The 15,726-nt window shown below is 46.0% G+C and overlaps 1 protein-coding gene across 3 annotated transcripts in view; it reads right to left on the bottom strand.

Moving 5' to 3' along the window:
• The window catches only part of PPP2R5D (protein phosphatase 2 regulatory subunit B'delta), a 55,012-nt gene that overhangs the window by 21,221 nt on the left and 18,065 nt on the right, over nt 1–15,726 (bottom strand). For all 3 annotated transcript variants that reach the window (XM_028724892.2, XM_077925505.1, XM_077925504.1), the window contains exons 3-10: nt 13,996–14,191; nt 9,406–9,605; nt 8,474–8,584; nt 5,584–5,676; nt 4,206–4,336; nt 3,506–3,565; nt 1,869–1,977; nt 70–123 (exon numbers count right to left, since the gene is read on the bottom strand). In XM_028724892.2, the coding sequence (XP_028580725.1) occupies nt 70–123; nt 1,869–1,977; nt 3,506–3,565; nt 4,206–4,336; nt 5,584–5,676; nt 8,474–8,584; nt 9,406–9,605; nt 13,996–14,191 (954 nt within the window). The remainder of the gene's footprint in view (nt 1–69; nt 124–1,868; nt 1,978–3,505; nt 3,566–4,205; nt 4,337–5,583; nt 5,677–8,473; nt 8,585–9,405; nt 9,606–13,995; nt 14,192–15,726) is intronic.

Genomic DNA, 15,726 nt, shown 5'->3' with positions numbered 1-15,726 from the left:
AGTGGGAGGTTTCCATACGAAGTTTCCAAATATTCTTCCAAGGCAGCCCCACCCAGAGGGAGCACTTACCGGTTCGGTCAGGCTGCTGTCTTTCTCCAAGAACTGCACCACACAGTATGCCAGCTGCAAGGAAGAGCACAGTACAGTCAGAACTCCAGGCACTATGGAAACGGCAGAGGCAGGCAGAACTTGTGTGGTATCTGAAAGTATTTATAACCAGCCTTCCAATGAGATGGCGCAGATGCAAGTCAGCTGCATCCAAGCCCACAAATCCAATGCTGCAAGCCTGCGCACAATTACACAAGGGTTCAGTTCCCTAGAACTTGGTGAGATTTACAGTGGTATCTCGGGTTAAGTACTTAATTTGTTCCGGAGGTCCGTACTTAACCTGAAACTGCTCTTAACCTGAAGCACCACTTTAGCTAATGGGGCCTCCTGCTGCCGCCGCGCCGCCGGAGCACCATTTCTGTTCTCATCCTGAAGCAAAGTTCTTAACCTGAAGCACTATTTCTGGGTTAGCGGAGTCTGTAACCTGAAGTGTATGTAAACTGAAGTGTATGTAACCCAAGGTACCACTGTATTTCCGCGCCAAGAGAAAGTCGTCAGATCACACCACTTCCATGTTTGTACATCAACTGAAAATAGGCGCCTTGAACAGCTTTAGAAGGGGATTAGAGTCCCAGAGTATGGTTTGGAGCAGGAATGGGGAACAGGATCCAGCCAGAACCCCTAAACCCCACCCTGCCAGCTGAAAGGGGGCAGCCACCTTGGAAGACCATTGACAATGAGCCCCCTTTGGTATCAGTATGCAGAGATGAAATTTGGAACGGAAGCACCCCTTCAGAGACCTCACTCTCAGGGAACTCCCCATGTGCAAAGGAACGATCAGGAGCTCACTTTAAGCTCCCGATTAATCCTCTGTAGCTGTGTCCTCACCTGCCCCACACCTCATGTCAGGTGCATGGGAGAGTTGAGTGTGATTGGGGGGTGGGGAACGGCCTGCGGACAAGAGGTTCCATGCCTCTTGTCCGCCACCCACGAAACGAATCTGCCCCTGCAGCTTGATGGCGGTAGAAACCGTCTCTTATGCCTTGTTACACTGCCGTTTCTACGGGGATATATGCTCGGTATTTATTACCCCTGCTATGCAAAAATCTCCAAATGAATCCGAACTTCAATGTCTAAAATCCCTGGTAGAGGACAAGGATCCTGAGATCACGTTAAGGGTAGCCAAATTCTGTGTGATTGCCATAAAACGTAGAGAACAAACTGTGCTAGCTTAATTATTAAGGCCTTAAATGATAATTTTAGGTTATACGTTAGTGACTATGTTTTAATTTATATATTTTTAAACTGTTGCTATATCTGTACTGTCCCTGTTATACCTAATTGCAAGTTCAAATGTATCCCTATCGTGTTTTATGACTTCCTTGATATTGTATGTGGGCTGGAACTGGTCTGTGACCGAAATAATAAAATTCATACATGTCTGCCGCCTTGCAGAAGCTAAGCAGACCAGTGTTTGGTCACTAACTGTATAGAAGACCACAAGTACGTGCCGCTGTGGGTTCCGTGATGGAAGAAAGGCCGGATACGATTGTATTTTAAAATATATATATTTTAAAATACTACAAATTGACAGGTTTATCACTATGATTGATATGTCTGTATGCCAACCCCAGGTTCAGAGACAGAAAATCTCTCAATACCAGCTGCTGGGGAACCCAAGTAGAGAGAGTGCTGCTATTGAACAGGACGCTGGATTAGATGGGCCTTTGACGTCATCCAGCAGGGCACCTCTTAGGGTCTTAAACCTGCCTGTCATTTTACGGCGAGCACAACACACGTTGACTGAACGTGCTTCTTACCTGGGGGTGGTAGACGCTCAGAGATTTCACTTTGTGCAACGGCAGCAAGACCCGGATGAGGAACATCTTGTGCTCTTCCTTCAGGGGCAAAGCAAATCCATTGATTATACTGAGGAGAAGGGAGAGAATAGTAAACATCCAAGACTCGCACTGTCTGTGCATGTTTGTATGCGCACAGAGCAGTTCCCAGCCCCCCGCCTTGCTGCTGCGCCTCACTGTCAGGATATCCTGCAGGAAACATCTGCAATGCTCTCAGGGACCCAGCTCCAGGGTTCATATCATGCTTTCTTGAAAGACTCTGAGCAGAAATGTGTGTGTAAATTTCACTTGATGGCCTAGCTAGCAATCACCTATTGAGGTTGAATCCTGGTAAGACAGAAGTACTGTCTCGGGGGGACAGGCAGGTGTGGGGGACTCCCTGGTCCTGAATAGGGTAACTGTGCTGCTAAAAGACCAGGTGAGCAGCCTGCGGGTCATTTTGGACTGACAGCTGTCCATAGAAGCACAGGTTAATTTTGTGTCCAAGGTGGCTGTCTACCAGCCCCATCTGGTATACTGAAACCCTACCTGCTGTGCATTGTCTCACCAGAGTGGTACATGTCCTGGTTATCTTCCACTTGGACTATTGCAACATGCTCTACGTGGGGCTACCTTTGAAGGTGACTCGGAAACTACAGCTAATCCAGAATGCGGCAGCTAGACTGGAAGCCGCTGCCAGGACCATATAACACCGGTCCAAAAGGATCCATATTGGCTTCTAGCACATTTCCGAGCACAATTCAAAGTGCTGGTGCTGACCTTTAAAGCCCTAAACGGCCTCGGTCCAGTATACCTGAAGGAGTGTCTCTACCCACACCATCCAGCCCAGACACTGCGTTTCACCTCTGAGGGCCTTCTGGCAGTTCCCCCCCCCCCCCTGCAAGAAGTGAAGTTATAGGGAACCAGGCAGAGGGCCTCCTCAGTAGTGGCACCCGCCCTGTGGTAAAAGGTAAAGGACCCCTGGAGGATTAAGTCCAGCCAAAGGCGACTATAGGGTTGCAGTGCTCATCTCGCTTTTCAGGCCGAGGGAACTGGCATTTGTCCACAGACAGCTTTCCGGGTCACGTGGCCAGCATGCCTAAACCGCTTCTGGCGCAACGGAACACTGTGACAGGAGCCAGAGCGCATAGAAATGCTGTTTACCTTCCTGCTGCAGTGGTACCTATTTATCTACTTGCACTGGTGTGCTTTTGAACTGCTAGGTTGGCAGGAGCTGGGACAGAGCAACGGGAGCTCACCCTGTTGTGGGGATTCGAACCGCCAACCTTCCCATCGGCATGCCCAAGAGGCTCAGCGGTTTAGACCACAGCACCACCCGCGTCCCTTCCACCCTGTGGAACACCCTCCCATCAGATGTCAAGGAGATAATTAACCATATGACTTTTTAGAAAACTTCCGAAGGCAGCCCTGCATAGGGAAGCTTTTAATGGCTGATGTTTTATTGTGTTTTTAATATTTTGTTGGGAGCTGCCCAGAGTGGCTGGTTAACCCCATCAGATGAGCGGCATATAAATAATAAAAATATTATTATTGTTCCTGCCAAGGAGCCCCCCTACAGAACAGGGAGGGAATAATAAGGAGAAAGGTGTACCCCTTACCTCCCTAATATCTCTAGCAGTTCTGCAATTCCGTTATGGTGTTCTGTTTCATAGATAAACCTGAGTAGAGAGAAGCAAGTGTCAAGCAGAAAACACAGGCTGGCTTCACGAGGACAGAGGCTTGGCAAGCGCTCTCCACCCCCAAAATCAAAATGTTCCACATTCTGTCCCTGGAGGGGAGCAAGAAATCTGTAGCCATAAGCAGCACATCTGCATAGATTTAGTCGCTGTGTTCTTTCTGCTTTCTAAAGTGGGGAAGGCAAATAGGCCTGGCTGTTTCTGGACAAGGAATTCCAACAACTGGGGGAAAGCATGGCGCAAACAGGGTGTGGCAAATAGGAGCGATAGGGAAGGAGAGGCCTTGCAATGGGCCCTGAGATGCTTGCCCTGATCTTGCCATCAGGTACCATAACACCTAAACTTCCCTGCAGCCCTGTGAATCAGAAACTCCCCAGCCAGCATGGCCAATGATTGAGGATGCTGGGAGGGGTCATCTGACAACATCTGGAGGTTTGCAGGTTCCCTGCTCCTGTTCTCGGTCACTCACAGGTCTTCTATCTATTTATCTAATCATTGTTGGAGTTAAGAGGACTACATGAAACTCCAAGGAAATGCAGTGCAACTGCTCAAATTAGGATTGAATTCTCCACACACACAAACATTCGCAATAGATTAAATATTGCTGGTAACCAGTATTTACCTGTAAAATATGTTGTTGATCTGCCGCCTTATATACGCTCGGAGGCCCAAGAATTTCCCATAAATCCTATGCAAAATAGTCTTCAGAAAGTCCCGCTCTCTGGGATCTTCACTGTCAAACAGGTCCAGCAGCTGTGGATGGAGGATTTAATCACTCTCTTGTGGACTCGAATCCAGCACTAACAGATTCTCCCTACCCCACCTTCTGCTGGCGCAAAGGAGGGGCACTGGTGCTTCGTCCATGCTTTTCCCTTAATTTCAGCAACTATTTGCAGTGAAATAGCTGCTGGAACAAAAGGGAAGGGGGCTTCTTTTGCTGCCTGCTAGTGCTTTGAAGTCTTGACTTTGGGATTTCAAAGCACTAAATGCCCTAATGTCATTTGTGATGCCAGCTGACTGCTCTGCCCCACACTATCAAATTTTGCAGATCTGGCAGGTCCTGATAAGGATCCAACCCGTGAAGCTGGAATGATTCTCTGCCCTCAGGCTCAAGGAGATCAAACTCATACTCAGAGAGTAACTCCGCTGAAACAAATGGGCATTAAGTCACGCTTCTTCATTTCAACAGATCTACCCCAAATATGACTTATACAGAGGCACCACTACAGAGAAGGCTCTCTCCAGTATTGCCATATATGATACCTCATGTAATGGTGGAATATGGAGAAGAGCATCTGTTAACACATAGGTAATATAGCAAAAGGTGATCACATAATATAACATTTTGTGGGTGGGTGGGTGTGGTGGGTGTGGATATATATCCCACAATCAAGTATTTGTTCGCTATGCATTTAGACACCTCCAAAGGTATCACAACCAAATTTGATGCGATGGTTGATGAAATCAGGCAGCAGGGTTTTTTTGTTTACACTTGGATGCAATTGGATGCCATTTTGAATCAAGATGGCAGACTGAGAGTGGAAATCAACATAGAATTAAAGTCAGTGTTCCATCAGTGCAAGAATTATCTCCTCCCCCAACCCTGCAGAGCAGATTTCTGGGGGAGGGCACAGGGTGTGTATATCCATGTGTCTGTGTGTGCAGGGGAGGTAAGTTCCACTGCACAAACATAAATCCTTGTGGTAACGGAACGAGTGAACTGGGTACCAACCATATCTCTTTGTTCCATTTCCCCCCTGACCCATGAGACTGGATCCTTACCAATTTTCTGTTTTTATTACACTGTTCTGCTTCTAGTATAGGTTCCCTCAACCTGGGGAGAGATTGCCCAGCCAACTGGCTCCCTCCCCAAGGTCACCTGTCGGCCCCACCTCTTCTCTATCCTGTCCTGACCGGCCCCCATGCCATTTTTAAATATTAAGCAGTTGAGAAATCCTTTGAAATAAATGCCAAGTTAGGAGGAAGCTGCAGTTACTTACTGACAATACAAACTTCTGGTCAATATATTTCTTGGCTATGTTTGGTTGGAAGTCTGGGGACTCCAGGAACCTCAGAAAGAATTCATAAACCAGCTAAGAAGGGAGGGGGGAAAAACAGGAAAAGGATTATTTGTAAGTATAAGACTGGTTATTTGTATTGCGTACCTGCTGCAAATACAGGGATGCAGAAGTTGTGCCCCTCCAGCCAGTTAAACCACAAAAAATGGTCAAACCTATTTGAAGAACAGTTAAAGCCCACTGACAACAATAAAAATTAAACAGATTATCCATTGGGTTTGGGTGTGGCCTCGTGCCTGGCAGTTAACAGACTGTATCGGAAACTGAAAATAATTTCCAGAATGGAAAGAGGAATGCTTTCTTTTCTTTTTTTTAAAGAATTGAATGGCTTTAGCTTGACAGTCTTTCTAAATGATAAAGGAGATGACAGAATGGGAGACAGGACAGAATGGGAAAAGATTCTTGCGAAAGCTAAATAAAAAGAAAGGAAGTATGTAATATCAGAGAGATGCGAGAGCAGATTGGCACAGGAAAGAGGAGCCAAAATGATGTCTCTAGAGGAAGCTTTTATCTTTATTTTCCCTGCCAGCGGGAGAACAGTCATGTCACAGGACCTCTGAGAAAGAAGACTGCAGAAATGCAGACAATTCATCTCAGCAGGAGCCTAATTCAGTGATTAAAGACCTACATTATTATGCTGGTTGGAGAGGCCCTTCCACAGCAATACAAAGGGACCAGCAGTGGGACCCATGCAGGTTTATTTGGAAGCAAATGTGCTCCTGGGATAGCTCAGTTGGTAGAAGATGAGACTCTTATTAATCTCAGGGTTGTTGTTGGGCAAAATTGCAGGGGGGGGTGGACTAAATGACCCTCATGGTCCCTTCCAACTCTATAATTCTGTTTCTAGTCTCATCAACATACTGCATAGGAGCTTAAGAAGTTGCCGTATGCTAAACCTTGGTCCTTCGAGCCCAGCACCAACTTGTTGTTGAAGAAAGCATATAGTATTCTGTTAGAATGGGAAAAGAAAAACGAGGAGATCAAATCAGTTATGATTAAATGGGCACAAGATATAGGACATAATATACAATTTGAGGACTGGGAAAAGCTGTGGAAGGTAGACTTGAAATTTACAGACTGTTCTCTTTTGAAAGAAAATTATATGAAAATGATGTATAGATGGTATATCACACCAGTAAAAATGGCAAAAATGTACAAAACCAGGTCAAATACATGTTGGAAATTTAAAGAAAAAGAAGGTACTTTGTATCATATGTGGTGGGAATGTAGAGAAGTTAAAAAAATTTGGGAGATGATATATAACAAATTGAAAAAAATGTTCAAAATGACATTTGTAAAAAAACCAGAAGCATATTTGTTAGGGATTTTAGGACAAGACCTGCAAAGAAAAACAAAGAACTTATTTATTTATGCTACAACAGCGGCAAGGGTCTTGTTAGCACAAGGATGGAAGAATGAGGAAATCCCAACGAAAGAACAATGGCAAGAAAAATGGATGAGCTATGCGGAGTTGGCAAAGTTAACATATAAACTACGTGAGAAAGACAACCGTGACTTCACGGAAGAATGGGAACTTTTTACAAACTATTTAAAAAGACAACAAAATGATTTGAACTCCTTGGCAGGTTTTGAATAAACATCCACAAATTTATTAGTAGAACATATGACAGATAAGGCAATGCTATGTACAATTTTACAACATGCAGAGAATAGCATGTATAAACAAATCAGAGAGGGGAGCTGAGGGAAGTCTTTGGAGGGTGGGAGAGGGAGGGAGGGGGAAAAGGGGGGGTTTAATTGGTTATATTGATTTATAATTTGATTTGTTAAATTTGTTCAATAAAAATATTTATAAAAAAAGAAAAGAAGAAGTTGCCTTATGCTAAACCTTGGTCCATTGAGCCCAGCACCAGCTGGCGGCTGCTCTCCAGAGTTTCAGGCGAGAGTCTTCCACAGACTTATTTGCAGCTGCTGGGGGTTAAGCCTAGGACCTTTTGCATGCAAAGCATTGCTCCAGCACTGAGCTACAGCCCTTCTCCCTAGCAAAAGCCAAGGTGACTGGGGCATCTCAGAGGCAGTAACCTCCATGGGCCCCACCTCCTAGCCACAAAATGTTTAAACAGCGATGTCCGGTGGAGGAAAACCACTTGGAACTTCTGTCTGGGGGGGGGGGGGAATCAGCATGCTCTCTCCTGTTCCCTCTTTCAGATCCTAGGAGCTTATGCCAAGAAGCTGCTCATTTCACATATAAGCTAGTCACTGGTTCTCCATCCACCCGAGAAAGAGACCAAGTAGGGCAGGGTGTAAATGAATATGATGCAGCAACTGTGCTGAGGGCAGAGGTGAGTAGCTGTAATCTGTCCTGCATAGGAGACCGACTAGGAACTCTGCTAGAAGCCTTGAGTTCCATCATGTACGAAAAGCAAGATTTAAATTATGATTATTCACTTTTTTCCTTTTTTACAAATGGAACTCAAGCAGATCCACATAATAAGTGAGCGACACATACATTAAAACAAGCATAAAAACGAAATTGAAAAATCTAAAACTCGCTCACATTTTTAAAAGACAGGACTAAAGCAACCCACCCACTGAAGGAGGCTGCATATAATTACAAGTCAAAGGCCTGGGCAGAAGGGGGGGAAGGATTTTGTCTAGCACCTCAAGGTAAATTTATGATGGTGCCAGGTGTGCCTCCCTGGGAAGAGCATTCCACAAGAGGGGAGCCACCACTGGAAAGGCCATTTCTTGTGTTGCTATGCTCTGACCTTCCATGGAGGGTAGCGCAAGGGGAAGGGACTCAGATGATGATTATAGGGTCCGGATGCGACCAAATTTTATATAGTATTACCTGGAGGTGTGGCCAAGCAGCTTCTAGCGTAGGTTCATCTTCCTCAGGGTCAAATTCTGCTCCCGTAGGATTGGACGACGGGGGAAGCGTACGGAAGAGATTTACTGAAAACTGAAGATGCAATAAGGGAGTTGAGAAGTTTGGCAAAGTTGAGAAGTTATTGCTGTTATTGTTTATTAATAAACAAAAATTAATAATTTACAATATTAAAAAACACAATATATAACATAGTTAACAAACAAAACAATACCCCCCCACACACCAAGTTCAAGCAGTCTGAAGCTTGTTTAATTAGCCAAAGTTCTGGGAGAAGAGAAATGTTTTTGCCAGGTGCCTAAAGATATGTAGTGAAGATAAGACACAGGACTATGATGTGGAAAATGCCTTCAAAGTCAGACTGTGGGAAGTCAAAAAAATTAAGATTACAATTTGGAAGATAACTGGACTTTTTTAATTTTAGTTTTTTATTTTTATTGGATTTGACTTGACTTGATATGTTAATTAGATGTTCTTGTTGGAAAATTAATAAACGCTTTAAAAAAAAGCTATGTAGTGAAGGCGCCAGGCAAGCCTCCCTGGGGAGAGCATTCCACAAACAGGGAGCCACAGCAAAAAAGGCCTGTTCATATGTTCAGGGCCTCTCATGGAGGAGGCACACAAAGAAGAAGGGCCCCAGATGATGATCACAAGTTTAACGCAGTGCCGCTTTATTAGGAGGGCCACGCACCCAACACATTTTGTATAACACCCATCGAAATGACGAGCTTTGTACAGAATCCCACTCTGCATCCCGTGCACATTTTGGTACCCACAACCTCTCACACTATTAACCCCTTTCAGCCTGGAAGTACAGAACACGCATTTCTTGACTTTGGAGTGTTTAAGAGATGTCGCCGCCCGAAGCACCACCCAGCCATAAGCTCGGCCCTTACCATGATAACAGCTTCGGGGTAAATGGCCTCTGTGACAACATCCCGGTTGTGTGTGATGTATTCCACCATCTCGTTGAGGCCCGCTCGCTTCACCTCTTTGAACTTCAAGTCACTGAGTGGGTCAGAGACAAAGTCGAAGAGGACGCAGCATTGCCGCAGCTTCTGTATGAAGAGCTCTTCCCGTTCGTGAGGAGGTGCATCTGAGGAGAGAGAGGGCAAAAAAGGGGAGTCCTCTTCTTCCACTGCAGCTCATCAGCTGAGCCTAAGGACCAAGGAAGAGCCTGGCAGATGGCAAAAGACCTGCCTACTTCAGCATCCTATTCTCACGGTAGCCAATCGGATGCTTACATGAAACCCACAAGCGGGACCCGAGTGCAAAAGCAGCGCCCTCATTGGTGAATGCTAGAAACTGGCATTCTGAGGCACGCTGGCTTCAACAGTGGAGATGGAACAAGTGTCATTGTGGCTAGTAGTCGCTGATAGCCTTAAAAGTAAAGGGTAAAGGGACCCCTGACTATTAGGTCCAGTTGTGACCGACTCTGGGGTTGTGGCGCTCATCTCACTTTAATGGCCGAGGGAGCTTCCGGGTCATGTGGCCAGCATGACTAAGCCGCTTCTGGCGAACAAGAGCAGCGCATAGAAACACAGTTTACCTTCCCGCCACAGCGGTACCTATTTATCTACTTGCACTTTGACGTGCTTTCGAACTGCTAGGTGGGCAGGAGCAGGGACCGAGCAACGGGAGCTCACCCCGTTGCAGGGATTCAAACCGCCGACCTTCTGATCGGCAAGTCCTAGGCTCTGTGGTTTAACCCACAGCGCCACCCGCATCCCTGCTGATAGCCTTACCCGCCATTAATTTGTCTAATTCTGCAGGAGCGGCTTCCACACCGTGCTGTGTGTGAAGAAGTACTTGGAGCACCTGACATCAAAATGGGATGGATTGCTATCCTTTCTCTTGCCTCTCTTCGCATTCCTTTATGTTCCTTCTGCTCTGCACATGCTCACTGAGAGAGACTGGAGTAAGTAAAATAATGAGCAGCCGCTCCAAGTTTTCAATGCACCTTTGCTATGAACCACTGGGGGACCTCAAGCAACCTGCTCCGTCCCCCAACCCCTTCCAATCCTGTAATATGGTATTACGATGACAATGACCAACCTCGCAAGGCTGTTGTAACAACTACAGAGGTAACATGCGTAAAGTACTTTGGATATTTCTACACACACACACCCCGCTAACATAAGAAGTGTTCTGTTGGATCAGACCAAAGATTTACCTCCCGTAGTCTAAAATACTGTTTTCAACAGCAACCAGCCAAGGGGCCATCTTTGCCATTCCACTCCCTGCGCCTTGAGCAGTCTTCCCTCCTTCCATCTCCTTCAAATCCTCCCTCCACTTAACCAAGGAATCAAAGCTTTCTTTTATTACATTTGAGATGCAGCAGAGTATCTAATTCAGGTCTTTTAATTCCTCCAAATATTTTGGGTACACGATCTTGTGATCCTTCCATGAAGTGCAATCCCATGACACACCATTTGTAATGTAGCGCAATGTCCTGGAACGTAGTGAGAGAGATCTGCACAGTGTGGAGAGGCAAAAAAAAGCACCCCAAAGTGTTTGAAGCAAGAAGGGCAGTAGAGAGGCAATGCTAAATTAAACCTGCCCAATTCACGCTGGAGGGGACGCGGGTGGCGCTGTGGGTAAAAGCCTCAGCGCCTAGGGCTTGCCAATCGAAAGGTTCGAATCCCCGTGGCGGGGTGCGCTCCCGCTGCTCGGTCCCAGCGCCTGCCAACCTAGCAGTTCGAAAGCACCCCCGGGTGCAAGTAGATAAATAGGGACCGCTTACTGGCGGGAAGGTAAACGGCGTTTCCGTGTGCTGTGCTGGCTTGCCAGATGCAGCTTGTCACGCTGGCCACGTGACCCGGAAGTGTCTCCGGACAGCGCTGGCCCCCGGCCTCTTGAGTGAGATGGGCGCACAACCCTAGAGTCTGTCAAGACTGGCCCGTACGGGCAGGGGTACCTTTACCTTTACCTAATTCACGCTGGAAGATGTCAAATTATGAAGCTTTGGGGAAACCCACCTTCCATAGATGGATTACTTCAGATTTCCTTAAAGCTTGAATTTGTTTTACTCTGTAAAACCCCCTCCTCTGGCAATCGTCATTCTGCACAGAATTTTGCTTGATGGTTGCCATTAATTTGATTTTAATTTGATTTAATTAATTTTATAATGAATGTTTTTAGAATGTCGGACTATTTTGATTGTTGTTAGCCACCCTGAGCCCAGCTTCGGCTGGGGAGGGCGGGATATAAATAAAATTTATTATTATTATTATTATTATTATTATTATTATTATTATTATTATTATTGTATTGTTTTATTTGATGCTTTAATGTGTTGCAAGCTGCTTTAAAATATAAAGCAATATAGGTATGAAATGAATAATCATCATCATCAACTTCACCAGGGGATAATGGAACCCAGACATTCCATTGTGGCAACCATAACCTTTAAGGTGCCATTTGGCAATTAGATTATATACCTGGGTTTCTAACACTGTGTGAAGGCAACACAAATATACCAGATACGCCCAGGTTTGCCAAAATCCAGTATCTGTGTCCTTCACGCTCTCCACTCTCTGACTTCTCAATATGCAAAGCTACTTCCTTTCCATGACTTGATTCCAAGTAGGAGAGCTGGGCTTCCTTGCTGCTGAATCTGCAACGTGATGGCAGAATCTCCTGGCTCTTCCCCTCACCTGAAGGGAGAATAACTGCGGTGGTGTTCCTTAGCATTGTCATGCAGCGTGATGCCTTCCCCAGACTCAGGAGTTGCTTTCCTTTCAGCACTGCAGCTGCTTAAACCAGCATGACTCACAGCTGAATCAGTCCTGTTTCTACCTGTAGAAACCTTCCCAGGTGTCATGCAGGCTAACTAGCTGCTGCCGGGTAGGCATAAGGAGATTTTGACTAACAGCAGAAAGGGTACGGGCTGTTCTGAAAGTCCCGGAACGTGGTGGACTCCCTTCTTTGGGTAAGTATTTCTATAGAATGGCTTTCTGCCCATATGGATGCCAAGCAGCAACAGAATCACACTACTGCTGTTGTAAGCATGTTCACTGTGAAATATGGTAGCCTAACTTAAAAGAGTGTCTCTGTAGGACACCGTGGGTTGATGGAGGAATTAAAGTATAACTAGGTCTGTTAGCAACACGGGTGGCACTGTGGTCTAAACCACTGAGCCTAGCGCTTGCCAATCGCAAGGTCAGTGGTTCAAATCCCTGCAACGGGGTGAGCTCCCATTGCTCGGTCCTGGCTCCTGCCAACCTAGCAGTTCGAAAGCATGTCAAAGTGCAAGTAGATAAATAGGTACCGCTCTGGCGGGAAGGTAAATGGTGTTTCCGTGCGCTGCTCCGGTTTCACCAGCTTAGTCATGCTGGCCACATGACCCGGAAAAACTCTACGGACAAACGTCAGCTTCCTTGGCCAGTAAAGCAAGATGAGTGTGGCAACCCCAGAGTCGTTTGAGACTGGAATTAACTGTCAGGGGTCCTTTACCTTTTTTAGGTCTGTTATGGAATCAAACCGAATTGTGTCAAAGCCATCCTTTTTTTCCCTTTTCCTTTTTTAACCTCCCATAGCCTTCAATCTTCCTGTTACCTTTCCAGCTAAAGTATATGGCCAGATGTTCATCTTCCACCTGGATAATGTTAATCCTAGACCAGTTTACCACCACTTACTTTTCAGCTGCTGCCAAAAATAGAACTAAGTCCTTGTAGATACATTGGTGTTTTAAATTATCAAATATGGGCAAGAACACAAGTTGAGTAATGCACTGTTGCTTACAACCTGGACTCTCCTCTGCTGGAGGTTCTTAGCCAGAGACTGGGTGGCCCATCCCTGACAGGGGCGCTATAGCAGGATTCCTGGGACTAGATCAGAGTTCTTCAACCTTGGGCCCTTAAAATAACAAATAACAATAATTTATACCGCGCCCATCTGGCTGAGTTTCCCCAGCCACTCTGGACGGCTAGTGCAATGGGTGAGCCTCACCCTGGGAAAACCTCCTTCATGATCAAGGTGTCTCCCCCGCCAGGTAAGTAAGTAAGTACTTCTGCTGCAGCCAGCTTAGCCAACAACATATGGGGACGCAAGGTTAAAAAAATGCTGGACCAGATGATTTCCTGAGGTCCCTTCCAATTCGGTGATTTAAAGGCGACTCAACTCCTTCTCGGGACATGGGTGGCGCTGTGGGTTAAACCACAGAGCCTACGGCTTGCCGATCAGAAGGTCGGCAGTTCGAATCCCCATGACGGGGTGAGATCCTGTTGCTCGGTCCCTGCTCCTGCCAACCTAGCAGTTCGAAAGCACGTCAAAGTGCAAGTAGATAAATAGGTAACGCTCCAGTGGGAAGGTAAACGGTGTTTCCGTGCGCTGCTCTGGTTCGCTTAGTCATACTGGCCACATGACCTGGAAGCTGTACGCCAGCTCCCTCAGCCAGTGAAGCCAGATGAGCGCCGCAACCCCAGAGTCGTCCGCAAGCGGACCTAATGGTCAGGGGTCCCTTTACCTTTACAACTCCTTCTCACCTTTAAGGGCAGGGAGCTTCTGGAGTTCCCGGTTTTTGCTTAAGTTGAAGCGGGAGGAGCTCTGCCGCCGCTCCTTCTTTACAATCTGGGGTCCCCCTGAATACTTGATCTTATTCAGCTGGGTTGGTGGGGGGGTGCTGTTGCTGGGTCGCTTATTCGAGGTCTGCTGCTGCTGCTGTTGTTGCTGCTGCTGGACCTGAAGAGAGGAGGAGGCACACAGACAAAAAACGTTAAGAGCTAACTTGACATCAACGCGCCTATAAGTAGTAAGTGGTTTGCTGTAATAAAAGAGTCGGTGGGCTGTGTTGGTTAGAGCGTCAGATGCGATCTTGGGAGACCAGGGTTCAAGTCACCACTTGTCCATCAAGTCCGAGGGATGACCTCGGGACAGTCACTACCTCTCAGCCTAGTCTACCTCACAGGGTTGTCACGAGAAAGAACAGGAACCGTGATAATTGTGTATGCCGCCTTGAGCGACTTGGGAGGATAGGTGGGGTAAGAAATGTAAAAATAAAAATAAGAGAATAACGAAACTATGCGCCCAAGTTTATATTACTTCAATTATTATTATTTTTTAAAAGTTTATCCAATTAAGTTTTAGTTAAGAGCAGGCCTAGTGACATTAATAAACCAAAATCACTTGTGTTCATTTATTTCACTAGGTCTGCTTGGATTAAAAAAATTTGTTGGATACAACTCTTGGTGCGATCTGTAAAACAACAATTATATCCTATTGGAAGGACCCACTGTAAACACAGTATCTAAGAATCACTGTCAAATATTGTCACATTTGATTATCTCTCGTCAATGATGTGGCTTATCCCTGTTACAGTTCATTCCGTTGTACGGTACCTGTAAACTGCTACTTACGACTTATGATAAGCATTTAACATATTCGTATACCACCCTAGGTAACACTTTATCCCAGCATAGTTTTCAATGTAATTTTAAACAAAGCAGTAATATAAAACAAACCAGTTAAGAGCAATAAAACAAACAACATATTCAGCACAACCCAAAAAATAAAACAGCTAGGGAAACAGCAATCAAAAGCGTCCAGCTTCTATTCAATGAAAACCATTAAAATGCTTGGGGGGGATGTCTTAACTTGATGCCTAAACAGTAATAAAGTGGAATCCAGGCAACTCCCATCGACCTCAGTCTGCATGGGCAATGGTGAAGATGCTGAGAGCTGGGGGGGGGGCACAGGTTCCCCATACCTGCCCTACAGAAACCTATGGGCAGTTCAAATGTAATGCCAAACCATGATCTCAATGAGCAGTGAGAAGCCATGTTATTCATGTGGTTCCTCCTCCCCCTTCACATGTGTCAATTCGCTCCCTTCAATCCTGCCTTGAGGAATCACAGTATCAGGGAATTGTAAAGTTGAAAGAGACCCCCCAGGGGCATCTAGTCCAGCCCCCTGAAATGCAGGAATCTCAACTAAAGCATCCGTGACAGATGGCCACCGAATCATATCCTTCAGACTCTATATCAAATTCCATGATTCTATCTCCTCTCGGTGGTTTTATAATAAAGTCATACCTCATGTTACACCTGCTTCATATTACGTTCTTTCAGGTTACGTCACGCGGTGACCCGGAAGTACTGGAAAGGGTTACTTCCGGGTTTCACCGCTCGCGCATGCGCAGAAGCACAAAATGATTTCACGCGCATGCGCAGAAGCGGCGAATCGCAACCCGCGCGTGTGCAGACGTGTCACTGCGGGTT

Source organism: Podarcis muralis, chromosome 3 (assembly GCF_964188315.1).
Source record: "Podarcis muralis chromosome 3, rPodMur119.hap1.1, whole genome shotgun sequence".
Taxonomy (NCBI): domain Eukaryota; kingdom Metazoa; phylum Chordata; class Lepidosauria; order Squamata; family Lacertidae; genus Podarcis; species Podarcis muralis.
This window is presented reverse-complemented; position numbering and strand designations above follow the sequence as displayed.